Source organism: Dama dama, chromosome 2 (assembly GCF_033118175.1).
Source record: "Dama dama isolate Ldn47 chromosome 2, ASM3311817v1, whole genome shotgun sequence".
Classification (NCBI taxonomy): Eukaryota; Metazoa; Chordata; class Mammalia; order Artiodactyla; family Cervidae; genus Dama; species Dama dama.
In genome coordinates, this window is record NC_083682.1 from 40,335,109 (window position 1) to 40,362,484 (window position 27,376).

The 27,376-nt window shown below is 38.9% G+C and overlaps 1 protein-coding gene across 8 annotated transcripts in view; it reads right to left on the reverse strand.

Moving 5' to 3' along the window:
• Nucleotides 1–1,550: 1,550 nt before the first annotated feature.
• SYTL2 (synaptotagmin like 2) overlaps nucleotides 1,551–27,376 on the reverse strand; it is a 119,144-nt gene continuing 93,318 nt past the window's right edge. For 3 of the 8 annotated variants that reach the window (XM_061120033.1, XM_061120037.1, XM_061120011.1), the window contains 12 exons: nucleotides 24,514–24,615; nucleotides 22,457–22,510; nucleotides 21,175–21,222; nucleotides 17,739–17,833; nucleotides 14,743–14,862; nucleotides 13,255–13,424; nucleotides 12,035–12,137; nucleotides 9,368–9,538; nucleotides 7,588–7,666; nucleotides 4,964–5,063; nucleotides 3,465–3,670; nucleotides 1,551–2,621 (listed from right to left, as the gene is read on the reverse strand). In XM_061120033.1, the coding sequence (XP_060976016.1) occupies nucleotides 2,476–2,621; nucleotides 3,465–3,670; nucleotides 4,964–5,063; nucleotides 7,588–7,666; nucleotides 9,368–9,538; nucleotides 12,035–12,137; nucleotides 13,255–13,424; nucleotides 14,743–14,862; nucleotides 17,739–17,833; nucleotides 21,175–21,222; nucleotides 22,457–22,510; nucleotides 24,514–24,615 (1,394 nt within the window). In that variant the 3' untranslated portion in view covers nucleotides 1,551–2,475. The remainder of the gene's footprint in view (nucleotides 2,622–3,464; nucleotides 3,671–4,963; nucleotides 5,064–7,587; nucleotides 7,667–9,367; nucleotides 9,539–12,034; nucleotides 12,138–13,254; nucleotides 13,425–14,742; nucleotides 14,863–17,738; nucleotides 17,834–21,174; nucleotides 21,223–22,456; nucleotides 22,511–24,513; nucleotides 24,616–27,376) is intronic. The other 5 variants (XM_061120045.1, XM_061120015.1, XM_061120051.1 and 2 more) reach the window with 3 other exon arrangements.

Consider the following 27,376-nt stretch of genomic DNA (forward strand, 5'->3'; position numbering starts at 1 on the left):
ACTAAATCAAAAGTCTGCCAACCTGAGTTCACCAAAGAATTCAGGTGGCCCACACTTTATAATGCATGAAAATCCCATTTAGCCTTTGTCTTACAGCCAGGTGAGATTAAAGATTTATATTTCCTTTTTTGGGAAAAGAAAAAGTGACATGGCATCTCCCTGGACGTCCTGAGGCGGTTGGAAATTCTTCGGGTAGATGCAAGGATGGTTCTGTTGTCCACTCTAGTGTTTTGCAAATCTGGGAATAGGGGAGGCAGTCAGTCCTAGCCCTGGATGGGGAGATACTAGAAACGATCTCATTAGTGCTTCTGAGCTGGCTGGATGCTAGCAGATGGCTGAGAAGGTAACTGAAAGAAAAAAGGTCTGAGAAAGTAGCTTGTAGTATGAAGTGACAGGGACTGGAACAGGGTCTGTCCTGCTCTGGTTCCATGCCAGCCTCAGAGGTGTGTTTCTAGTCACCTGGTCTTGCCCGTCTCTGCAGTCAGAACAGGAAGAGGAAATACAACTAGATAAACAACCTCCTAAAAGACCTTGAGAGACAATGGGGCAAGGGTGTTGTTCTAGGTTAGTTGCTTTTACTAGTGGGTCAAAGGTTCTAGCATTTGTTTGGGGGAAGAGGCAAGCACTGGAGCTGTTTTCAGTGACATTTGTTAGATACTTATTTTAAGAGCTCACTGTCTTGTCTCCATCAAGGCTTCCCCTGCCTGCATGCATGCTTAGTTGTTCAGTCATGTCCAACTCTTCTTGAGTTCATGGGCTGCAGGCTCCTCTGTGATTTTTCAGGCAAGAATATTGGAGTGGGTTGCCATTTACCCCTCCAGGGGATCTTCCAGACCCAGGGATTGAACCCTGGGACTGAACTCCTGTGTCTCCTGCACTGCAAGCAGACTCTTTACCGGCTGAGCCATCATCAGCTTGTTTTGGGAATGATGAGCTAGTGGAGTTCTAACAAGGGAGTGATGATTCGTGTATTAAATGACCCAACAATGTCTTTATGGAAAACTTTAAGAATAAATGACAACTTACCTTCAAAGCTTTCAGCTACTTCTAAAAAATAAAAGTTCTACTCTTAATAACATAGCTGAAGCTTTCAGTTTAGAGAAAATCAGGCCCAGAGTTGCCTCAAAGACTTTGGAGAAATATTAGCCCAGAAGTTCTTTAGCCTGGCTTGTGAATTTAGATTCTAGAATTCCTTCTTTAAAAGAAGTTTTTGGAAATTTTTATTTATTTATGTTTGGCTGTGTTGGGTCTTCACTGCTGTGTGCCGGCTTTCTCTCGTTCTGATCAGTGTGGGCTACTCTCTATTGCAGGGTGCAGGCTTCTCATTTCAGTGGCTTCTCTTGTTGCGGAGCGTGGCTCTAAGGCGCATGGGCTCAGTAGTTGTGGCACACATGCTTAGTTGCCCCGTGGCATGTGGCATCTTCCCAGACCTGTGTCCCCTGCACTGGCAGGCAGACTCTTAAGCACTAGACCACCAGGGAAGTCCTGGACTTTAAGATTCCTAACATAAAGTATTTCATTTAAAATAAGAAGTCAGATTACTTTGACAATACCATTAAATCATATAATAATTTATTCTAAGGGTTTTTACAAAATACTTTATGAAAATTATACATACATAGGAAGGACAGTATAATTTAACAATTTACATTCTAATTAAAACTTTGTCGCAAATCATGTTTGTGACCACTCTCATGCTGCTTCATATAGTAGAGTTGTAAGAAAAACAGAATCTTATATATGCAAAGTTTTTGTTCTTCGTTTTATATATGGGTACCCTATGATAAAATACAGGCTGGAAACTTAGGAGAAAATTAAGCCAAAAACTTAATTTCACCTATGGCCAGTGGGTGGCACCAAAGCACATAAGACTTTAACATTGGGAAAAGGGAACACTTCTCAAAGCAAAAATACATGCAGTAAAGTCAGTCTCATTGCCCTAACAAGGAATTCCATATTTCAGTAGAGACTACAGAGTGAATAGTTTTCTTATGAACAAATTCTTTATCTTCATGATATTCTAATTTTTTTTTCCCCCTGCTTGTAGGAATATCTTTGAGTCACTCTTCTACAACCAACATTTTTTCAATTCCTGCAAGTGTTTTCAATGATCAAGTGGGAGGCCTTCCTAACCCTTTTCTGGTTTGAAACACATGATGGCAAACTGGAAACTTTTGCTTATTAACAACATTTAATATTTTTTTGGCAGCTTTTTCTTTGATGCAGCAGCAAATCTTTGATTTTCTTAGCTTTCTCAAACATCTTCTTTTAACGTTGCAGTCACAAATTAAGTTACACATTTTGTTGTTATTTAAGTTTTTTAGTCTTTGTAACCAAAGAAGTATGTGCAGGTTGACTTTAACATGCTATTTAGCATTTGTTCCAGGCAACAGATGGAAGGTGAGGATCTCTGCCTACAAGATCAGACTCCACCTGTCTTGTGGTTTTCAGTGGAGGAGGCCGTGGACTTTGGCTTCACTTGGAAATCTTGGCAATCAACAGCATTCGGAGAGGCAGGATTGCTTCGATCCAAGTGTTGGGAGACTTCACCATCTTTTCCCAGAGAGCCACTTCCTCTGAAGTAGAGTCCATCCAATCCACTTCAGTACCATAGCTTTTACCTGACAAAAAAGGGAAGCTTTGCATTTAGAAACGAAGAGCTCATTGGGAAAAACTGAGTCATTCCCTAATTATAATCAACAATGGAGACAGCTAGGAAGAGTTTTAACATCACCAGTGGGGCTGGGACTCAACAGAAGAAAAGAACTGTTTAATCATATGAGATGTCTGATAATGGAACTCTCCACAATTGGGATTATTCTCATTACTCTCAGAATAATGACTTCTCTTCTTGTCCATATAGAATGTAGATGAGAATCTGTCAGGTATATAATGAAACAGTAGGGAGGATTCCAGCATTGGGTTGAAAGCGACAGTAGGTGATCTCTAAGAAAGTGTAGTTACAGCTTTAGTGTCTAACAGACTCAATTTTGAATCTTGGCTCTGCCACTTATTAGCTCTGTTTCTTAATTTCTTGGAACATCAGTGTCTCTGGGCATAACATTAGCAATAACTCATAGAACTTCTGTGAGGATCGAATGCAATAATGCAAATAAAGCACTGGGTACAGTGACCAGCGCTCCATAAATGTTAGTTGCTATTATTATGCAAAGCACACATTTAGCCATGAAGGGCCATAAACGGTTTTTCAGGAAAGGGTAGTGATGAAGGCTTTTCTGGTTTCCCCCACAATAACTTAAGCTCTGTGTGGGCAAACACAGCATCCTATTAGTCTTCATATCTAGAGTCCCTGGCACACAGCCTGACATTCCTTCACTCATTCATTTCACTACACTTAACAGAAACAGAGTATCTGTTTTCATTAGGAAGAAGCAAACCAACCGACCTCTAGTGTCTCCAGAAGCATTAGACTCATGGAAAATTAAAAATGTAACACATGTTACCTGTTCCAAAGCCAATCCGAAGACCTCCCAAAAACTGGTTGGTTAATTTGTAATGGTCCCAGACAGTCAGCTCTACACAGGCTTCTGTCAGATCCTCAGGCCTGAACCCATCATAGACCATGGTGTGGTTGAAGACAGGGTTGGTGGTTTTCCCCACAGCTCTCGTCTTCTGGCGACTCTTCCTACTCGTATCTGGAAGGATGGTACTGCAAAAGGAAACATTATTGTGAGAGCATTGGAGTAAGACGGCAAACTCTCATGCTTTTAGTGTGCTTCAGCTGCTGAGGATTGGCAAGAGGAAATGGAAGGAAAAAGAACGTAGAGAGATGGTAATGGTGGGCATTCTGCTGGCAAGATTATGCACTAGAGTGGACCAGACTTGCTTTGAGGAAGTCCTGACTCTGCTACTTCTTGGCTGTGTATTGTGGGAAATTGACTTAATGTCTCAGACACTTGCTTCCTCATCTATGAAATGGGAATGGTGATGCCTACCTCATAAGGTTAAGATTAGAATTACAGGTTAAGCAAACAACTTAGTTCGGTACCTGCATTTAGCATTTACTATATAGCAACTGTTGGAGGATTCCTCTAAAATCTACTCCTGATTATCTGTGAGAGCCTAAGAAATTAGTCTTGTATAGAATTGAAAAAGAAGCCTCTCCAGTTCCCTAGATTTGACTTTGGGAATAAATTATATTACATATTTGTGATTATTTACATATAATTTATGGTAATAATTGAAATTAATTTACCCTACCATGCATCTTGTAAAGGCAAGAAGGGTTGGGCCTAGTGTTGGAATGGGAGATTGACCTGAGCTGAAAGGCTTACCAGTTGACATCTGTGAAGAACATGTATAGGGAAAATCCTAAATAATGTCATATAAACTTAAATAGCTATAATTGGTCTTCTGATAAAATCTATATAGATAAAATCAGTTAGAGAAAGTCAGGACAGCACAATAACATCTGTTTTGTTACTATTTTCTAGATGCTAGGCATTTACATTAAAACTGAGAAGAGCTTTGCAACTTAAAAACCCAAATTGTTTCAAGTTCTTAAGAGCTAATTATTAGTATGGATCTGTTTATCAAAAAACTTCCAGATATACACAGGCTGACGCAAAAGGCTTTTTTGCAAATGGTCCACAATACAGATGTTCCACAAATGATACAAGGGGTGTGGCATCACCATTAGTCATTTCATAAGCCCTTTGATACTGAATATTGTCCTCACCAGGAGATGTACCTCCTAGAAGACATTATATATCTGAGTGTGTGGCCTCTGGTTTCCATTGTATATATTCCCTCTTAAACTAAATGGAGCCTTGCAGGGGGTTCATGTCAAAGATCCTTCTAGCTTGTGTCACCACTGTCTCAAGTTATTTCATTTATACTATGAATGATGAACTTCAGCATCACAGTTACAGAAAATTAAAACCAACTGGCAAAGGCCAGGCTATTGTGGAACTGAGGGAGGCAGAATTATCAATGCTGGTACCATTTAACAAAAGAATTTAGATGGCTGCCCCTTAGCAGTGGTAGATCGAGGCATTCCTTCACCCAGATGTGCACTTCTCCAGTTGTAGGAAGTTTTTTACCTATAACAGAAAAAGAGAGAAAATGAAATTCCACTGCCATTCCTCTCTTGGCAGTGCTGCCTCCGAAGATGCCAATCTAAAAATGGTCTGGCACAGAGACGCGACTGAGTGCTTGATGATATGATCTTAAATGATTATATCTATTCTTAATGACCTCTTTCATGGTCTGGCTGTATTGAGCTCAAGTAACTCTATAAAAATAATTCATTGCAAGTACAGAATATTACATCATTGTTTCTGGGTCTTGCTTGGTTCAACAAGATCAATTATAGATATTAGGTATGTGAATCATCCATTTACAGTTATGTTCAAAACTACTCAGTGAGATGCATATACTTTTCAAATATGAATACCATTATCAATCAGTGCTCATAGGAGGCATTTAAACAAATCTGAGTATGAAGTAACCAAAACAGGTACTGGCTTAGGTATAGTCACTCTTGTTAAAAGTAGTTATTCATTTTATAGGAGTATTGTATAGACACACGTAAGAGCCAATATTATAGACAGGGAAATGCTGAGAAATTGGCCTTAGTCTGAAGTTTCTATACAGGTTGGGTGCACATGGATGGAGGGGAAAAAGTGAAAGTGTTAATCTCTCAGTTGTGTCCGACTCTTTGCGACCCCATGTTTTTCTGGATGGGTGAACCTAATCTGTCAACCGATCAGTGTGAGCATCTATTATATGCTCAGCCCTGTGCAAGGAATGCTGTTGGATATACAAGGAATGCAAGAAATCTATGTGCTTGGGAAATGTTTACAGGTAAGCTAGGGACAGAAACTCAATAAAAGCAGTAAAATCTAATACAGAATGAAATGCCAAGTTATTACTGCCATGTTCTAGAAGATGATGTGATCAGTGAGGGTAAATGCATTCAGGAAAAGCTTTACGGAGGAGATGGGATCTCATCTAAAGACTTGGATAGGTTTAGGGGAAGAGGAAGCCATTCCAGGGAGGAGAAACTATTATAGGAGCAAAAACTCAGACAAGCTGGAATCCATCACATGTGGGTCTCCTGCCCCTCCCCCAGCAAAAAATAATCATGGGGGAAATGGGAAATGAGACTAGCAGAATTTCTATGTCTGTTGACCATAAATGATGGGATACAAATTATATAGAAAAGAATCTGTCTTTTAAAAAGATCCAGATGTAACAGGATGGCAGTTTGGGTGCCATGTGGCCTAAAAATACCTTTTGCTTGTCCTCACTCTCTCTTTTTTTTTTTTTTTAGCTGAATTGGAATGCCTTTCTCTGTTTAATCACTGCCCTCACATCATTTCTGTCATCCCACTACCTTCAAGAAACGTTTATTTCTATTTATTTATCTATTTGGCTGTCCTGGGTCTTAGATGCAGCGTTCAGGCTCTTTAGTTGTGCTGTGCAAACTTTTAGCTGGTCACGTGGGGTCTAGTTCCCTAAGGAGGATCGAACGCTGGCCCCCTGCGTTGGGAGCACAGAAGCTTAGCCACTGGGCCACCACGGATGTCCCTCATATGAATTCTTAAGGAGAGTAACTTAGGGAACTGTGTGGGAAATGAGAGAGGGGTTAGCACTCATTTCCTGACAGTCTCTTGCACCTTGACCGTGCTGGAGACCCGAGGCTCCAACATCAAGGACGTAATGTCGTAATTTTGAAGAAAAAACTTCCTACCCTAATGAGACCTTGAGGGTGGAGGACAAATGAGCTCTAATTTCTTAGGGGTTTAATATGAATTCTTTTCATTCCCACCTGTGGGGGAAGAACTACCCCAGCTCCATTTGTATCAGAGCACTACAGAGGAAGGGCCATTTACACGGTGTAGATACAAACTCTGGGGAGAGCGAGGCCAAAGCTAAAACAAGGGCTGTAAACTGGGCTGAGAAAAAAAATTTTTTTCTCAAAGAAACAGAAAAAATATAATGGTGGCTACCAGGAAAGGGACCCTGGAAGGAAGGGCAAGAGAAGAGTTGTGGTTTAATGGGTACAGAGTTTCAGACGTACAAGATGAAAAAGTCCAGAGACGTGCTTCACAGCATTGTAAAGATACTTGACACTGCTAATGGGCTTCCCAGGAGGTACAGTGGTAAGGAATCTGCCTGTCAATGCAGGAGATGAGGGTTCAGTCTCTGAGTCAGGAAGATCCCCCGGAGGAGGAGATGACAACCCACCCAGTGTTCTTGCCTGGAGAATCATGTGGACAGAGGAGTCTGGCAGAATCCATGGGGTCGCAAAGAATCAAACACAAGTGAGCGAGCATGCAACAACCACAACTAATCGCACACTCAAATATGGTTAATAAAAATTTTATGTTATGTGGGGTTTTATTGTATGTGATGTGTTTTGACAACAATTAAAAATAAAGAAAATTTTCTAGTTTACAACTGTGGATTGACTCATTCGGACCCTTACTAAGTAAGTTAATTTAGAGCTTCACCTTTGAAAATTAAAAAAAAAAAAAAAACAAACCATAGAACTCAAAGAAATCCTTGGAGAGGGGAAGGCTAAGGTAAGGCCATAAATCTGGACAGAAAATCAGTACATACCAGGCATTGGCTCTGGGACATATTGGAGAGCCAACTTCATCGCACCTCTGTTTTCTGCTTCAAGGGGAACTGGTGCTGTCTGGAAGAGGAAGGCATGTCAGCAGGTGTGAGACACAAACCATTCACCATGTCTGTTGTGCTCTGTTACAGGGCCATATCTGTCTCATTTCTGAGGTTAGGGATCATTCATGAGTGCCCTGGAGTGAAATTTCCCTCCCCATCACAGATGGACTGTTGCTTTGATATCTGGGAAGGCTACACTGTGTATCCTGGAAAACTCTGTGGGGTACCCAGAACACTTATTTAAGTCCTTCAGTTCAGAGAAATCAGAATGGCTTTCCTGGAGATGGGAAAGGTGTTCTGAAATGCTTAGATTTTTATAAAAACACATACATTTTTGTTAGTGATCCAGCCAGCACATAAAGCAACTTATCTGTATTTTCTTTCTTTAAAGGAGTAGGAAGAGCCAGGGTATGGGTGGGGGACAAATAATACATTTTCATAGCTGCATTAACCTAATTATTTTAGATCAGATGAGGAGATGCCTGTAAGAATACAAAAACTGGACAGTCATTTTACAATGTACGCCCATGGCTGATTCAGGTCAATGTATGGTAAAAACCACCACAGTATTGTAAAGTAATTAGCCTCCAATTAAAATAAATAAATGCACTTTTAAAAATGTACATTTATTATAAAACAGTTAGTTTTACTTTCAAATTCTGGTCTTTTAGAGCCTTATGGCCAAAACAGGGCTGTATGTCAGAAACATAACAGAAGGAAGCTAAAAATGAGATGCTTTTGATAACTTCTGAGAAATTCTTAACTAGCAAGTCTTGGGTAGACCTAGAAATAAGAGCTTAAAGTGACTTTGATGTGGTATTTTGGAACCATTCCTTAAGTAGAATGGCTTTACTGTATAGATACTTAACAGTTTGTATAAATTGTATGTATCACACTAACCCTCACACTGAGAACAACAACAACAAAAAACTGGATTAAACAAATCTATTTGAAGGTGCTGAAGAATTATTAAGATAGATAGGGTTCAAATGGATAAGCTGTTGTAGCCTGAAATGCTTTCTTTCCACTTTGAGGCATTAGCTGCGTTTTGAGTAGTGCTAACTTAGGAGGAGAGTGCTCGGCCTTTAATCCTTTGCTTAGATTGAGGCAGTGTGTCCTTTCTCTGTGTATCAAATACAAAAGTAAATCCTCTCAAATTACCCCTAGAATTTTTCAAATGCAGTCTCCAGCGTGCAATAAAAAAATGAACAGGCATACCAGAACAAAGGACCAAATGACCACACAATAAAAATCAAAGGAGACTCACAAATGTTTAAGATATAGGAGTTTTCAGATACATACTTTGAGTAACTTTGATTAATAAATTCATAAGATAATGAGAAGATAAAGAATTTTAGCAGAGAAATAGAATCTATAAAGAAGAATCAAGTGAAAATATAAATCTGAAAGTATAATAACTGAGGACCCATAGATATCCATCTAGATATTAGATAGATACTAGATTAGACACAGCAGATAAGAAAATTATTTAACTAAAAGATAGGTTAGCAGAAACTAGCCAGCCTTAAGAATAGATAGGGGAAGAGAGACTAGAAAACATAGAAAGGAGCCTAAGAGACTTATGGGACAGAGTGAAAAGACATGATGATCCCAAAAATTGGATAAGCATTCTGAATGAAAATGGAATTCTATAGCAGCTGTCTCCTGAATCCCAGGCCCCAAACCACCAAACCAAACAAAAAAACTCCAAACTTACCTTCCGCTTTAGAGGGTACCACTTCAATTGTTTATTCTGTTTGTTGTCCCAGTCCCAAGTTTCCAAATCAAGTTCCACTTCCCCTAGAAAACTATTGCGCTTAAATGTATCTCGATGCCAGACAGACAGGTTCAGCTTCTGTGTCTTTAAGACTTGCTTGTCGATTTTATACTGCAGTTCAAAGAAGGAAATTAAAGGGGTAAATAATATTATTTTAGGCCAAAGTTATGACATAGAGGTGAAGATAAAGTTCTCTGTGTAGATCAGATTTTTCTCATCTGTTAGGTTTCAAGTCTCAAAAAATACTGCAAAGTCATCTTATTCTAAGTGCCTTGTTTCAAAGAGCTAAAATCCATCTTTCACAAAAGCTGATTTTTCTTTCCCTCTCTGGAAAAGCAAATCATGGCTCAAGTATCATTGTTGGTAATAGCTCTCTAAAAACAATTTTTACTGGATGTTTTTAGTTCTAACTAGATATAACACGAATCCAATTCAGTCTAAAAATACAAATGAAGTTTCAAAACCCACTACAATATTGTAAAGTAATTAGCCTCCAACTAATAAAAATAAATGGAAAAAAAAATAAAAATAAAAATGAAGTTTAATCCAATGGTCTGCTTTCTACCTGAGGACAAGGTACTTTTTTTTAATAGACTAATTGTTAGAGCAGTTCAAGATGTGCACAAAATTGAAAAGAAAGTACAGACGAGTTCCCATATTTCACCTGCTCCATATATATACAATCTCTCCAATCACTGATATTTGGCAAGGACAAAATATTTTTCAAGAAAAGGTCGACCTGTTTTTTGTTTTTGGGGGGGCATCTTAACAGTTTTAATCTGAAATGTAGTCAATTCTTGATTATATATAATTATGGAAGGGATAATAGTCCTTCTAATCTAAAAATAATCTCTACTTGGCTTTATGATATACTACATGAATGTCCATTTTGGTTGTAGTAGACTTGCTTTTCTCTGAGTTTACCATTTAAATGAGCTGGCTTTTCCTGAGTTCATGATTGAAGTAGATGACCTAGAAATAGTAAGGGTGCTGAGGCATATCACAGTCAAACTGTAATTAAAAACTTGCTACAGAAAATCCACAGACAATTCACTCATGGATAACTGAGGGTTAATTTAATGCCGCTCTTTTTCTCAGAGGATAACCAAATACTTGGACAGCATTTTCAGAAAGAGAGAATGAATAATACTTCTCACATTTGTTGTTTTAAATAATCTGTTACCCATGACTAAGGCAGCATGAGATAGTTTGAAGGAAGATAGAACATGGGCATTTGAGTGAGGTATATTCTCCACTCATCTATCCAGCCATCTCTCCTTCCAATAAACATTTTTAAAGTACCTATCCCAGACACTGTACTAAGAGTCAGCATTTACTAAGTGTTTAATGCATATTATGCATACTATACTATGGACTTCCCTATAGCTCAGATGGTAAACAATCTGCCTGCAATGTAGGAGACCTGGGCTTGATCCCTGGGTTGGGAAGATCCCCTGGAGAAGGAAATGGCAACCCACTCCAGTATCCTTGCCTGGAGAAAACCATGGACAGAGGAGCCTGGCGGGCTACAGCCCATGGGGTCACAAAGAGTCGGACATGACTAAGTGACTAACACACACTAATGCATACTTATCACTTTACACATATTAACTCTTTTAATGTTCACAACTTCTGAGGTAGGTAGGCACTATTCTTTGTTTATTATAAATTAATTTTAAAAACTTTTTGGCCACACCATGCAGCAGGAAGGATCTTAGTTCCCCCACCAAGGATTGAACCTGTGGTCCCTGCAGTAGAAGCTCAGATTCTTAACCACTGGACTGCTGGGGAAGTCCCAGATAGGTACTCTTCTTATCTCCCATTTGCAGATCTAAAGTGCAGATGGGTTAAGTCATTTGCACAAGGCACGCAGTTTACAAGCAACCTAGAGTTGATCCCTGCTCTTGTGGAATTTACAATTAAACCAGCAGTTAAAGTGCTGAATGTCAACACCGCCTATTGTGAAACAAAATTTAGGAGTTAAGGACAGCCTCTCACAGGAAGAGGCATTTCAGGCTGTGGGAAGTAGTTATGGACAGCATGTGGGGAAGAACATCCCAGTTTGAAGGAAGAGAAAGTCCCAGCAGAGTGAGAGAATCTAATTCCTCCAAAGAACAGAAAGGAATCAGGGTAACCTGAAGAAAGATGATGAAAGTGGAAGGATGAGGCCAGAGCTCAGGTTCTCAAGGGAGGGATGTGCATGTTAAAATGGGCGGGCTTGACCTTAAGGCTACTGGGAGTCCTCCAAGATTTTAAGCAGAGAAATAACATGATCAGAATTGGGCTTTTAGAAGATTGTTTTGGCTGCAGTGCTCAACTTTATCATCTGTGTATCCAGTTTCCTTTATTTCCCTAAGCTTCATTTGCCTCATCTGTGAGATGCAGATAATAATAACCCCTGGCAGAGTATGGAGGGGTGCATGAGACAAGGCATACAACAGTCATGTTGTATCATCTCATACAAAGCAGATTCTCAGAAAGTGGTTATTCATTTCCTTCTCTCTTGGGGACTGACTTCCTCTGCAGAGATACTACCGAAGATGACATGGCCTCTTAAATGCATAGGTCACCATTTGGGATTTTCCTAGACAGAGAGGTCGTAGGTACCCGCAGTATCTCGTTATACACAGGATTCAAAGTTTTCTTCACTACAAGTGTTTTCTTCTTGCCCATTTTGCCTTTGTCTGGTAACAGGTAAGTCTTTACATATCTAAAAAGAGAATTGAACAGACAAGAAGGTCAGAGAAAATAAAAGTGACATGTCTACTTGTGCTTTTAAAAATGCATTAGAAATTGATAGGAATAATTATTTCATGACACTAGCGAAAGTAGTATATAATAAATGTTCTCATCAACACCTTTATACTTAAACTTTTAAGTGATTTCAGTGGAATGGATCATTTTAAATTGTTTTGAAGATTTTTAAGGGGTAGTTCCTGAATTCCTTTCTTCCTTTGACCTTAACTATTGTAGGGCAGGGGGAAGACAACTGACCTCTAATGTGATGCTTAATTTCATTGGCTAGTGTCCTATTAAGAAAAGGCTTTGATGCTTGCAGAATTAAAAAAGACTGTCTTTTGAAATAAAAATCTTGGTACATACCTAATCAGGACATATTCAATGTAAAACAAAACAAAAATAGAAAAAAAGAAAAAAGTAAAGCTATTGGGCCCAGCTACTTTTATAACAAAAACAAAGGGTTGGGCTTATGCTAGCAAAATAATTAAGAATCAGACTTCTGCACAGGGGTAAATGGGGACTGTCATTCAACTTTTATAACTCAACTGAAATGCCAATAAACCTGTGATTTCAAAAATGAATTAGTAATTCCCCCTAAAGTTCTGTAGAATATAATTTAAATGTGGAAACTACCTTATTCTAGAATCTTAACTATCTCTACATCACTGAGCACTATAAAGTATGCCCAACACATCCCTCCTTTTAGAGAAAGTCTAAAAGTGTGTGGAGAAAGGGGACTCAAGTCCTCATTACTCATTGTGCTGCTATAAACAAACAGTACTTATCTTCTCTATCCTTTGTTTCCTTATCTGTAAAAAAGAATCAAGACAGGATGACCTCAAAGAGTCCTTCCAACTTGAAATGCTTTGTGTTTCTCTGACATTCTTATAATTTAGTAAGTTTGGCGTATGAATCTATAAACAGCATTTTTCCCCAACTCTTCCCCCCCCCCCCCCAAATCCCGTTTTTTCCCCTGAACATTCCTTTTTAACACAGTCACACACATACTTTCCCTTCAATTTTTTTCTTTCTTTCCCAATTTCTACAAGAGTAACTAAGAGAAAATAGTGACTCCAAAATGTACTTACGGGTCCGAACGCTGTTTCTTAATATCCGCTGCTGCTAAGTCTTTACACTGGGCCACAAAGACATGCAACTCCTTTAGTGAGTCCACGTAGTCGATGGCAAATTGGATATTTCCTTTCACTTCCAGATTGCCAAAGTCTCCACTATAAACACTCATCACACTGCCGCTGACCTGAAAACGTCGGAAAACACTCGCTGTCTGTCTCTGTCTCACTCTCGAATCCAGCACAAGGATTAAACGGGTGTAGTCTTTGCTTGCCATTATTTCTCTAGTTTGCATATAAAAGCAGCTAATTTAATATGGCATTGAAAAAGCATGCCAGCACAGACAACCTGACATGATATACATGACATGATGACTGGTCTTTAACAAAAACTGCCTGTAAGAGACACAGATGAAAAGTATGAAATGCAAAGTTATTGCGATGCTGACTCATTTCAAACCAGGGTGACTTTATGGTTGGGGCACTCAGAGTCCCATTTTTAGGCATGCTTAGAATTTAAAATGTTAAATAAAGAGGATGTGAGAAACCCCAGGCACAAAAAACACAGTGACACATTGCTCTATCAAATATCCAAGGCACTAAAAAGGAATTTTACTATGTAACCCATCCACTGACGCTAAGAAAATGCTTACTGAGCCATACACTTTTAGAGGTCAGGAAGGGTAGAAAATGGATGATTGATGAAGAAAGTTTAAAGCCTTCCCAAGGCCATACATTTGATTGTTATCAGCAGACATTCAATTTAAATAGATTTTTTTTAAAAGAGTTTGAAAAATGCAAGGCCAGTAAGAATTTAAGCACAGATTTATCATTGGTTTAGCAGATCTGATGAGATCTGTGCATGTATATACAGATCATAGATATTTGGATAAATGTATGTGGACATATTTACATACATATATATCTCTATACACATGCTACATGCACACACAAAACTATCTCACTTCTATAAAAAGTCAAATTCTCCAAATCAAATCTGAGCAACTACACTTAGGGAGCTTCCTTTGGAAAATCCCATTCTGAATCCTTCCATGAGGCAAAGAATCACCTCTCCTTTTAATGTGAATCAGTACTTTTAGTTTTCAGAATAAATAACCTGCTAAAAGAGGTACAATTCTATACCTGCAAAGAGCACATAAAATCATATCTGATAAAAGCAGACTTTGTAATAGTTACCCCATTCGCTGCACAGAGAAGTTTAGCGGTTCATCTTGTTGGTAATTTAGGTTTATTTTTGAAGTACTTAACATCCAAAACAAACGGTATTTGTTTATCTTGGATATGAACTGTCTTGTGATTAAAAAAAGAGAAGAAAGGAAGACGTAGCTAGCCAGAAGCTAATTGTGGGTTAGATAAAAAAACAAAACTCTCACACCCCTGGAATCCGAGAAATATAACAAAAGGCCATTTTACAGGGGCAGGAGCGTGGCAGAGCAAGGTTGGCAGAAGCAGGGGGATATTAACACAAAGCCTTTGTTTACATACAGAAGACAAGGACGTCATGCCAGAGGAGCTGCTAAGATTGGTTAGAGAGCTTGGGCTCTTCTTGTGTCTGCTGAGCTGGTAACTGCCTTCTGATGCTGTATCTGTCTCTCTGTCATCACTCTACAAAACATCATATAATACACACAAAATTCAAATTCAGAAAGAGTCAAGATCACGATCTTAGTTTAGATAAAGATAATAGCTTGGTATCCCACTCATGTATGACATTTTCCAAGGTCAAAGGACAGCAGCGCTAACTGCCAAGGAATGGTATTTAAGATGGTGTGGGTGGTCTACCCAGGATCTCACTTAAGCAGGAGAGCAGTGTTTAGCTACTGAAATAACAAAGTGATTTTTTTTTCACCAGCAAGGTGGCCCGCAGGTGCTACAGAAGATAGCATATTGTGAGCTTTCTTGGCTTTCTCTTAATATTATACATTTGTATTGCTTGGCAAACTTTATTGATACATATGAGAAATTATCTTTACCTAGACAATAAAAGGTCTAATATTTACTCTTAAATCATAAAATGTCATGCCTAATTCCTCTCGGTAACATAGGCTTAACTTCCCTAAAAATCAAATCTTTTACTTGAGACACTACTAAACCAGGGAAAACAATTCTAATCTGCTCTGTGTTTCAAGTTTTTCATATATGCATGTATGTGCATACACACACACACATGTGAACTGAACTGATATGTAATTTTAAACCACCTCTTAGGTATTCCTATAGAGTTACAGTGCTTATCTTTTTTGTTGCTACCTGGAGGTATATTGAATTATGCATTCTACCCACATTGTATTTTAACAAATTTTTTAAAATTGCAGTAAGGTATTTATTTTAAATATGTCCCTGGAAATATTTACCTGGGTCAAGAAAGAAAAAGTGGTCATAATAAATTTTATTATATTTATATCTATAGTTTATTAGATGGTAGCTTTAAGGATCTGTGATTCAGAATGAGCTCCTTTTGGGGTTAGAGAGTTTATGGAGCAGTTCAGTGGCTCCTGGGGTTAGGGAAACACCTTTACAAAGGAGCAGTTAGTTCATGCCAACATATTCCAGGGCCATGCAATTACATGTCAATGTAACAGATGCCAATCCTAATGCAGATTAAGAAAGGAGTTAAACAATTATGATTTATGTGGATGAGAAAAGAATCCTTCCTCAAGGATGAAAAAATCCACACCGTTTTAATGTTTCTATTATCACACTCCCTCTCCACATGCTTAGAGACCATTTCCCTCTATCACAGCCATAATACATTCTACCTAGATCATTAGTGATTATTGAAAGGACAGGACCTTGTCTTGATGACTTGTAACAATGATTTTCACAAAGTTGGCACTCAACAAACGTGACTGATGATAAGCCTCAAAGGGACAGTGGACAAAGAAGCAAAGTCTGATATTATCCCACTTTCTTTAACATTCAGTCCAACCCCAAGTACTTTGAAAGGTAAAACAATACAGCTTAATTTGGCATCTCTGATCCACAGACTCTATTTGGACTATCTTTTGTGTGGAGCAATGAGGCAGCAGGTTAAAACTGAAGGAAGGAGAAAAAAAATCAGCAACTGGTATCATTTGCCTCTCAAATTATTAGATGTTTTATTCGTATGACCAGTCAAGACCAAAGCACATCTACAAAGGTATAAAACCACAGAAACTCCATGAGGTACCTATGCTGGCTTCTAGCTCATGAGTTTGTTTCAAAGAATGAGTGCTTCTTTCCAAAGCAACTGTAATGTGGGCTCTTAAGCACATGCAGGGGTTGAATATTTTCTGAAAAAGTTCATGGAAGGCTCAGTAGACAGAAGGGTTCCCGGGAGGTTGGGGAGGAGGGATGTAATTCGTATGTTTTCAGAGCTTTCCTTACATCCCATCTACTAACAGAAAGGATGAAGCTTTAATTTCATCATGAAAAATCAGACCAAAACTGCAAATAGCAACAGCAAGCACTAAGGTACTACGTGTCAGCACTGAGCTGTGTTTTCCCTGCATTATCTCACTGACTCCTTACAATCTAATGAGTTAGGTACTAGGAAAGCGCTCAGGGAAGTTAAGGAAATTGTCCATATCTACACAGCAAATCAGCAGCATAACTAGGGGCGGGAGTGTCTAATATCAAACTTCAGACTCCTAATTACCTGATTGCAAAACATGGAATCTTAGTTAAGTCAAAGAACCTGAGTTAAAATCCTAGATCTACTTCTTCAGTAGCTGTTGAATTTGGGGAAAGGCTCTGTGAGGCTCTTTCTTCTTGTATAAAATGGAAAAAATTGTACCTACCACATTTTGTTAGTAAGAGTTAGAGATATCAGAGTGCCTGGTACTTACTATGTATTAAATGAATAACAGATAATAGTCATGTTCTTATTTGAAACAGAAGGTGTAGTAGTTAATAGCATGAAGGTAGAGCTGGACTCCAGTCCTGGGTTCAGCCCCTTTCTAGCTGAGTGAGGCTACCTGATCTCTCCTAATCTCAGTTTCCTCATCTGTAATATCCGGGGATAGTGATGGTGCCCACCTCCCAGGGTTACTGGAGGATTAAATGAGATAATGTATATAAAGTGCTTACACCCGGTTGATACCCTTTTAAAGTTTCCCATGTCATTGATACTTTCTAATTTTAACATATGCTTTCAAACTAGACTAAGTTTCTAGACTAAGCTTTCACAAATGAACCATACTCTAAACTGCAGAGAAGTTCATGCCAACATTTTTCGGCCTGGATTTCTTATTTTGAAACAAAAGTCACATTCCCTGTATGCAATCTGGCTTCACCATCAAAAAGTTACCATATGAGTCAAATGAGATATGCCTTGCTTTGTTCCAGGACCAAAAACAGTACGTCTATTGATATGAGAGGCAAAGGTCACCCCTACTGCCTCTTAGGGTCTCTGCTGTGGCTTAATGCAAACACACCAACCTTGGCATAGCAAATCCACTTATTTGGTTCCATTTTTCGGAAGGTACAAAAGACAAACTTGCCTCATCTTGGAGAAATGCTGGAACAGACTTGCTCATCCTTCTGAGTTTGTCAGGGTGGGAAAACTGATTATCAGGCTGTGAAGACACTGTGGGAACTAAACAGCATTTCCATTCAAAGTTATCCTCACAATTGTCAGACAAACTTAAGGCATAAGTTGAAAACACACTTTTTTCCATCTATGAACAGAGACGTTTTTATAAAATGGTTAAAGGCACAGTAGTTCACATGCATAGGACCACAAGGTAAGCAACATGCACTTTTCATGAATTATACAGAGAGAACTAGCAAGGAGTTGAACCAAACGGAAAACAGAACTTAAAAATCACTAGGTTTTATTGGACTGGAGAACTGGATTTGAATTATATTGAAATATACTACTAACATGAATGGGTTTTAATTTATATTTTTTCACAGTAGATCTTTGAACCACAAGATCTGTACTTCATTGGTTCATCTCCTTGAGATATATTTTTTTAACATGCTGCAGGCTGAAAAACTATTTCATTGAATAGCAAGGATCTTTGTACACAACTCAATCATAAAAGTGTCCTGGCTATTGATGTCTAAAAGGAGGTTGGATTCCTTAGTGATTGTTGGGATTACTGTAAGGGTATTTCTCCCTCAGAATCATAAAAAAAACCATAGTTTCAAAATTAATTATTATCTGAAATTATAAATTATTTACTATCTTGTCAATTCAGATAACTTTCAACAGCGATATCCAAAGGCCAAGTATGAATGACTCAGGTTAAGGTACTCTAAGAATTTAATATGAAAATGTAGCACACAGTTTCTTTTTGATACAGTAAGTATATATGTGGAAGTCACAACAAGACGATGAATTCTCTTCCTAATACGTTTAACTCTAGTTAGAAAACTTTTCTTCTTCTTAGTCTAAGAATGACAATGTCTAAGCTTTTCTTATGGTGAATCAGAGCTTTCGTATTGAATGGCTTAATATTTTTCAAGGCACTCAGAACAGTGCTTGGCACATACTAGGCTCTATATAAGTCTTTGCTAAACAAGTAAACAACTGATAGGAAATCTTTATCTTTCCCATGTGACATAAATATACTGATATGACCTTCTCATTGAAGAGATACTAGGAAAACAAATAAAAATCAAATTATATGTCTACATATAACTCAAAAGGCTCAAGCTTAGCCCTAAATATTAGCTACATTCATTGCTAGTTAAAAGAAATCTAATGAAGGAAAATGGAAACTTGAACTATTAAATATTTGCTTATCACATAATAGCTCTCACCTAGTTTTAGGCTCACAAATGCATCAAAATATATTTATGGTGTCTCACAAGATGATAACCTGCTATAATTACTTCCCATGGTGTGTATTTGAGTGACTTATACTGAAGTAGTATAAGATCAGGTCCTACAAGGGCAAAGGATAGCCCAATGAGTATGCAAAACTTTATTATAACATTGCTCCGTATTATTTTCAAAGTATATGTTTACTACTCAAATGTAGTCAGTTTAGTAATATGTTTACTGGGCTTTAGTTATTTGTGTTTTGACCATGCATTTCATTTTGTTTTATGGTAAGAACACACTTTTCACTAAAGAAAAGGAATAACCCCAGCCCAGGCAATAAAAATCACCTTGGAAAATACCACACACAAAAAAAGAGAAATTAATTTATCCAAAATTTAGCACTGATTAGCCTCTTTGCCTTGACCAAAAGCTAAGCTAATTAGGAGGTCACAAATGAAGACACAGATATATAGGCATACATCATCTGTGTCTATGGTTTGTTTCCACTCCTCAGGCTAAATGTTGAACAAAACATAGAAAAATTAACTAAGATGTCTAAACTTAAGTATCCAGTTGCCAGTTCAAGAGCAGCTGGAAAAGCCTCTTTACCCAACACCCCTGAGAGACAGAAGTCTTGTTTCCTCTGCAGCAGCCATAGAACTCACTCCAATGGCTGAAGCCTGGACGGCCTTATTTCCTAGGTAGTTCTTAAGAATTTGTCAGGTCATGTGCCAAGGCTCAGCGTCTTCATCTCTGGCAGGAGAACCTCATGAGCGGAGTTTCAGATTTCAGATGAGAAGTCACTATTTTCACGCGTCAGCACTTTTCCTCTATCTAATGGCTCCTTCCTTTGGCTGCGCTTCTCTTTAAGAACCATTAGCACATCCAATGACTGTTGGGAAACTGTTATTAAAAATCCTATGGGCCGGTATGTGTATCTTCATCCCTCCAGTGCCTAGGATTTTGAAACCACCTCTGGAAAGGGATGCCAAGAAGACACACAAGCATATCTGCATTCTTTGCTAGTCCCCACAAATCCCTTTTTAATTCACTATTTGTACTCAAGACGATAGTCACAGTTAGAACAACAGTCTTAAGAGTGAACTGAAAACAGTGAATAACCATTATCTTTTCCTGGTGGTGGATACTAATTAGTTGATGCACATGAGCTACCACAATTGTGCATACATTTTTCTTTTTTAAAATTGAAACATAGCTGACATACAGTATTATATTAGTTTCAGGTGTACTACCTAGTAATTGGATATTTACATACGTTATGAAATGATTACCATAAGTCTAGTAACTATTTGTCCCCAATATTATTACAATATTATTGACCATATTCCTTACACTGTATATTACATTCCCATGATTTGTTTTTTATCTTGATCCCCTGCACATTTTCATCCATCATGACTCCCAACAAACACCATTTGTTCTCCATATCTTTGAGTCTGCACGTTGTTTTTGTTTTGTAAGATTCCACATGTATGTGAGATCACATATGTGTGATCTCTGACTTACTTCAGTTAGCATAAAGCCCTCTAGATCCATCCATATTGCCACGTACATTTACTACGTAAGATTCAGAGGTTCACTTGCCTTATATATTGAACTACACTATTTTTGTTTTGAACCTCTGAGCTTAAACCCTGGGCATTAAAAAATTTGCTTCTATAGATAACATAGAGAGGCATACACAGCCATACCACATCCTAATTGTCAAAGTACAGTCCTTTCCTAGGTCCAAATACATTATAAATTGTTTCATGTCTATAGTGTTTTGTAGAGGCCATAGGAGATCCAGTACTCCAGACAATACTGCCAAGTGATATCATTTTAAGTAGAGACTCAAAGAGCAGGGAGACTGGCAAAAGCATAATAGTATTCAGCAATAATGTGTGTATATATAACACATACATATATATATATATAATTTTAAAAATATATAACTATCCCTCAGTAGAATCATGAATTAACACAGAGTAGTAAAATACTTTTAATAAATAAAACCCTTGTCAGAATGAAATAGTTTTGTAAGCTGTAAGAGTTTAGTACAATAATAAATGCTGCATTGTTAATGGGGTTAGTTATTTCAGTACATTTAACACCATGTAGAGTGGCAACATTTAGTCATTTGTGAGAAAGATCCTGCTACTCACTTCCTGGAATGCATTCATTTGTGTCTGGTTCCTGATCTGCTTTTTGATCTACTCAGAAGAGCAACATTGAGAATAAATACCATTTTAACAGAAAGATTAAAGAGACATGAAAGTAAAGCTCAAATGTCAGTTTCACAACTAAGACTGCAGAATACATCCGACAGGTTTTCAGCCTGCTTCCATCCATTCTCCAATGCAATTCTTCCTTAACCTCTTTGAGGTCCCCTGTTCAACTAAAAATCCAACATCCAGCATAGATGTTCAGTGTCTTTCCTCTTACTCATTAAGCCATGGCATGGAAAAGAGAAGGAGCACTGGGCTAGGAGTGAAGCTGAGGTTCCCATCCTCACCCTCTCACTGACTGACTAGCTACAAAAGCTCAGAAAGATCACCTCCTTTCTCTGAGCTTTTCTTATCCGTAAAATGAAGATAAAAATCGCTGCCCCACCTACTTCAATGAAATGGTTATCAACATAAAAGACAAAACCATTACATAAAAGTAAGGAATGACCTTTGAGGAGCTCTGTTGCTTCATTTTATATGAGAAAGCTCAGCTAACATACATTTTTATTATTATAGTGAAAGCAACTTAGAAAACAAAATTCTAGCATACAAGTATAAATTACATATTTGCATAAATGCTGAACCATAAAAAAATCAGACTCACTTCTATCCTTGCCCCCACGGTTACCCTATTCATTTTATAACTGAACCAAGTATAATGCCTGATCCACAGACAAGCTGCAAGACCTTCTGGCTCCTTAATATTCAGAATTAGTCAATTTCACCCTTGGTCTATACTTGGTTATTGAGGTAAGCAGAGGCAAGATACCCAGTCTTGTTCTGGGACCCTTTCCTTTGATCTTAAATCTTTACCAGTTAAATCTAGAGAGATCTATATGCTGACTTGAAAATCAAATACAGGAATAACTTAACCCAGGAACCCATGCCACTCTCCCTGCCTCCACAAGGAGTTCTGCAAGTCAGAGTAGCAAAAATCTGCTCATGCTCATAGAAATACGATTTCCTATTTTTAGAAACCCTTGCTTCCCAAGGGTCTCTGATGAGATCGTCACACCAGTATCACCAGCAGAAACCTTAAGAATACGAACAGTATTAAATGCACCAAGTCAGAACCATTTTATAACCACTTAGGCACCATTCATCACATAGTGACAAGTGACGTTCTTCTATTTATCCTAATAGCTGTGTCCGGGTGACCACCCAAACCACCCCAGAACTTAACACACAGACAGACATGCAAATACATAAAGATATTTACCATCTTCAGCACTACGTACTAATTCTTCTGGCAGATTATCTACTTTGGCTTGATCTGTGCAGGAGAAATTAACAAATGGTTAACACGACTGACCCTTGGCGAGCAAGAACAATGAGATTGTCCCTGGAAGCCCCTGGAGTTGGAAGCAATTAGTCAAGATGCCGTGTGAGGGGTGCAACCAAGATGTCTTCCCCCAAATACTTTCTCTTTAGATTAGCTACTCGAGCCTGTGCCATAGCGGGAGCTCCCATTTCAGCCCCGATGCAGCTTCCATCAGCGCACTGCTGCACACGGACTCCCAAGGGTTAGAGGGTTAGCTCAGAGCAAGCAGTCGGCCGGCAGCAGGAGAAAGCACGGGGCTGCAACAGCCTCTCTATTCTTCTGGAAAGGATAAGATGCTAGCCATGACTAACACCTTCCCAAACCCACGGTCATTAACAAATATTTCTGGGCGTGCATCATCATTTGTGCATGCCTCCGGGAGCCTTGCTTGGGAAGTCAACTGAAGAGATGTAAGTGGGGACCAGCTGCTAAGTGGAATCTTGGCAGGCTAGTGTGAGAGTGGGTATCGGTATTTGGAAGGGAGCGTGCAGGAATACCCGTCAGCTGATGGTTTTTTTTTTTTTTTTTTTTTTAACCCTACACATTCCTGAGTACTTTAAAGCTGCACCATGGCAATAGCCCCATGCTTCTCAGGCTAGAGGTTTGCCAAATTGGACAATTGTTGCTGAAGTTTTTTTTTTTCCCCCTTCGGGTCCATCACTAACATCAGAAAGAACAATTAGGGCTGAACAACAAAGGACTGGACTAGCCTTCTCTGGAAGCATTCAGGCGGATGTGGGGGCTTGGCCACCTGTTGAGGCTTTAGAGGGAATTCCTGCATTGGAGGGGGAGTTTGGAATGGGTGACCTTCAAGGTCCCTTCTAACCCTGAGATTCCAAGATCTTTGGTGGGGTGAGGGCTGCATTCCAAATTGGGAATACTGCCTTCACAGCCCTGAAAATCTCTGAATTTTAAGAACTGTTTAGTGGCATAGCTTGTTCTTTTTCCTTTTCCTTTTTAAAATCAGAAACTTTTCAGTGTCAACTGCAGATGCATAGAAATATTCCAAACATGAAAGTGATCAATTTCTATGAGTTTGGCAGTGGTTAACTTGCATTTGATAAATTTCCTCATGACCATCTGTAATCCCAGGGGTACATCTTAGCTTAGAAAGAATAAGAACAACCCCCCTAGAAGTCACAGTCTCTAAATCTGTCTGGCTCACAAGTCCCTATATACGTTATGCTTTATGTTACTACTCTAGAAATCCTTCACCAATTAAAGCAGTGGGGAAGAGTGTGCCTGGAGTGTTGTATGTCAGGCAGTCGTTGAGCTTTTAGTTTCACTATCCAAAAGAAATGGGTGGAAATAAGGGATAAAAGAGAAAGCAAAGTCCCTGAAGCCAGGGATGAATTCATCTCCATATCATGCAAAAATTTATCAGACAAGAAGCAGTTATATGTAATACAATCACCTTATAAATGCTCTTGATAACAGCCTATTGATTTTGAGTCCTAGCTCTGCTGCATGGTATGAAGCAAATTACTTTACATCTCTGAACTCTACTTTCCTCATCTGTAAAATGGGGATAACGATTTGTTTCCCCCCACCCCCACCCCCCATGTGGTTGCCTATGCCAGTTACATGAGATCATGCACATAAAACACTTAGCCACGTCTTGGCACGCAGTGCTCAATCAATGTCAGCTATTACCACTAGAACCACGAGGTACCACAGTCTTTTAAAACTCAGTGTACTTGAATAAATATTCAAACTGGGATTCTTCAAGAAAACCTAGTGTACTTGTAACCAAACCTCATGTGTTATTTTAAAAGCGAAGTTCCAACCACTTTTGGCTGAGCCTGTTTAGCTCGATTGGGAAAAGCTGTTCTCATCTGTTAACCCCTCCTTTAGGGGTTCAGGGCACAACAGCATGCAGCGAGGCCACAGAAGAGCACATGAGCATTTTTAAGCTTAGATCAGGGCATGGACAGTGGGGCACACTTCATTCTCACTTGATGAATCTGATGAAATATCTTCCAGACTTTTGGAAGGCATTTTCCTAGCAGCACTCCTTTCCAAAATTTTCAAAACAGGACTGGGTTCTTCTTCTGAACCTGTTACAAGACAAAACCGATGAATACTGCACAATACAAACAGAAAAAGAAAATAATCAAACTCTTAATAAATCAATGGACACTGAAATGGCAGGTGGAAAGGAGGTATTATGCCATAAGCCTCCATACTTTTACCCATTTTATGAGGCAGTCCACAGAAGAAAATAAAATTTCTTCACTAAAGAATATTAGTGCATGTGTGTGCGTGCTTAGTTGTATCCAACTCTTTGTTGCCCCACGGACTGTAGCCCATCAGGCTCCTCTGTCCACAGGATTTTCCAGGCAAGAATACTGGAGTGGGTTGCCATTTCCTCCTTCAGAGATTTCCCTGACCCAAGGATCAAACCCTCACCTCCAGTGTCTCCTGGACTGGCAGGCAGATTCTTTACCACTGAGCCATCAGGGAAGTCATTTCTTTAAATGACTTCCCCGGTCAAGAAACATTGGTAAGCATAAATGATACAGAGAAGAAATTGACATAATGACCACATTAACAGCAACATGCTGTCTTAGTCTTCTACACCTCTATTTTAGGCACATGATTTGTTCTGTTCTAAAATTTGAATTTTCCCCTTCATTTCTAGCTTTTGAAGACAGCCACAAAATGGTTTTAGAAGCATTAAAATAATTAGCTGAAAACCATAGAAGGCAGGATTCAGATGTTTTAACATCTGTATATAATTGGGTACACAGATGGGTGAATTCTCCAGATCAACAAATATAGACTCTTTGGTTTCATGAGCTAGTAAGCTTTCCATCAAAATGTTGGGTAATGACCTGAGGTGGTCAACTTTTTATTTTAAAATAGAAAGCATTTTAAAGTGGGGGAGGTTGGTCTCTATTAACTACTAATGTCTTCATTTTATAAAAAATGAAAGGTATTTTACGACCACAAGGAAAAAAGAAAAAGGGCATAACTGGAGAATAAGCACTGCTCTTTAAATGCATCTAATGTTATAAATATTTTTCTCTAGACTGTCTTTAATTTTTCCATTTTGACAGTGAAAACTCCAACATGGATAAGCCTTGGTCTGAGTACTGTCACTCATCACTGTTATATTCTTAGCGCCTACAACAGTGGCAGGCAAGAGGCACTTCGACATTGTTTGCTAAATCCATGAATGATTCCATTAATGAGTCAATCCACTTGGGAACAACTCTAGACAACACTTTCCTGAAGTGCATCCCAGTTCTGCCCAATGTTAATAAGCATTCTCCAGTAAATGGATTCTAAGATGAATTAGATTCGGGATGTTCAGTGTTCAAATTTTAAAGTTTTCTTACTACGGACCTTCTCGGTGACTTTAATATGTTTCAGTGCATGAATCATGTGCATAATCTCTCAGCATTCCCTCCTCCCTTTATTAAATGAACATACTGCGGTATTGGCTGGTTAAGAGCTCAGCCACAAGTCCAACATATTCGGCTGCTCATCAAAATTGGGGTGGCCTTGTTGTCAGGCTCCTCCCTACTCTCACTCCACCCAACTCATTTACTTAAAAAGTAATTATTTAGGTTAGAAGTTAGAAAACTACGCCTCCCAGGTGGCTTAGTGGTAAGGAATCTGCCTGTCAATACCAGAGATGCAAGATACACGGGTTCAATCCCTAGGTTGGGAAAGATTCCCTGTAGGAGGAAATGGCAACCCACTCCAGTAGTCTTGCCTGGAAAATCTCATGGACGGAGGAGCCTGGTAGGCTACAGTCCATGGGGTCACAAAAGAGTCAGACATGACTGAACACACACACACACCGTGCACCATTTTATACCTCCTACTTGGCTTGTAATTTAAAAATCTCTGGGCTCTGTCTGGGTAATCATTTATATTGATTATTTCTTTTCTAGATAGGTTTTTTGCTGTTCAATCAGTTATGCTGGTATACTTAAACACAGTTATACACATTCAGGAACAGTCTTCAAAATTAAGTGTAAATGTACAAGCCCTTCACCTCACATAGGCCCATTTACCCTAGTAACTCATGGGGTAGCTTAGTTAAATCTACTTCAGTAAGTTTAAAATGCTGACTTATACTCTTGCAGAGACTGGTATTTCACTTTCCTTTTCCCACCAGTTACAAATATTAAAGAGGTTTCGAGAGAACAGCATCAAAACATGTATATTATCTAGGGTGAAACAGATCACCAGCCCAGGCTGGATGCATGAGACAAGTGCTCGGGGCTGGTGCACTGGGAAGACCCAGAGGGATCGGGTGGAGAGGGAGGTGGGAGGGGGGATCAGGATGGGGAATACGTGTAAATCCATGGCTGATTCATGTCAGTGTATGACAAAACCACTACAATATTGTAAAGTAATTAGCCTCCAACCAATAAAAATAAATGGAAAAAAAAAAAACAAATATTAAAGAGGATTCAGCTTCATTAACTAGGATTATAGGTGGATTCTCTGGTCAGTTTTCAATAAGAGACCCTATGGCTACTTGTAAAGGAACCCAAACCTCACAAATGAGCCACTCAGTGAAGCTCATTTGTTCTTACTGAGACCGAAGGGAGCTAGGAAATGACACATTCTATTAATTTTCTACTGAGGAAGGTGATCAACACTAGTTGTTGTGCAACTTTAGTTAAAATGTTCCAGCCGGGGAGCATCCTTTATTATTTCATCACTCTAACCAGGTAACTTCTAATCCCTATTTGTTCCTGGCTTTCTCTCCTAAAATAGTCAGGTTGCTCCAAAGGGCAAACTGAGACAAGCCCTTTCTTTGAGAGCCTGGCTGAAACCAGTATCCCAAGTCCACTTAGA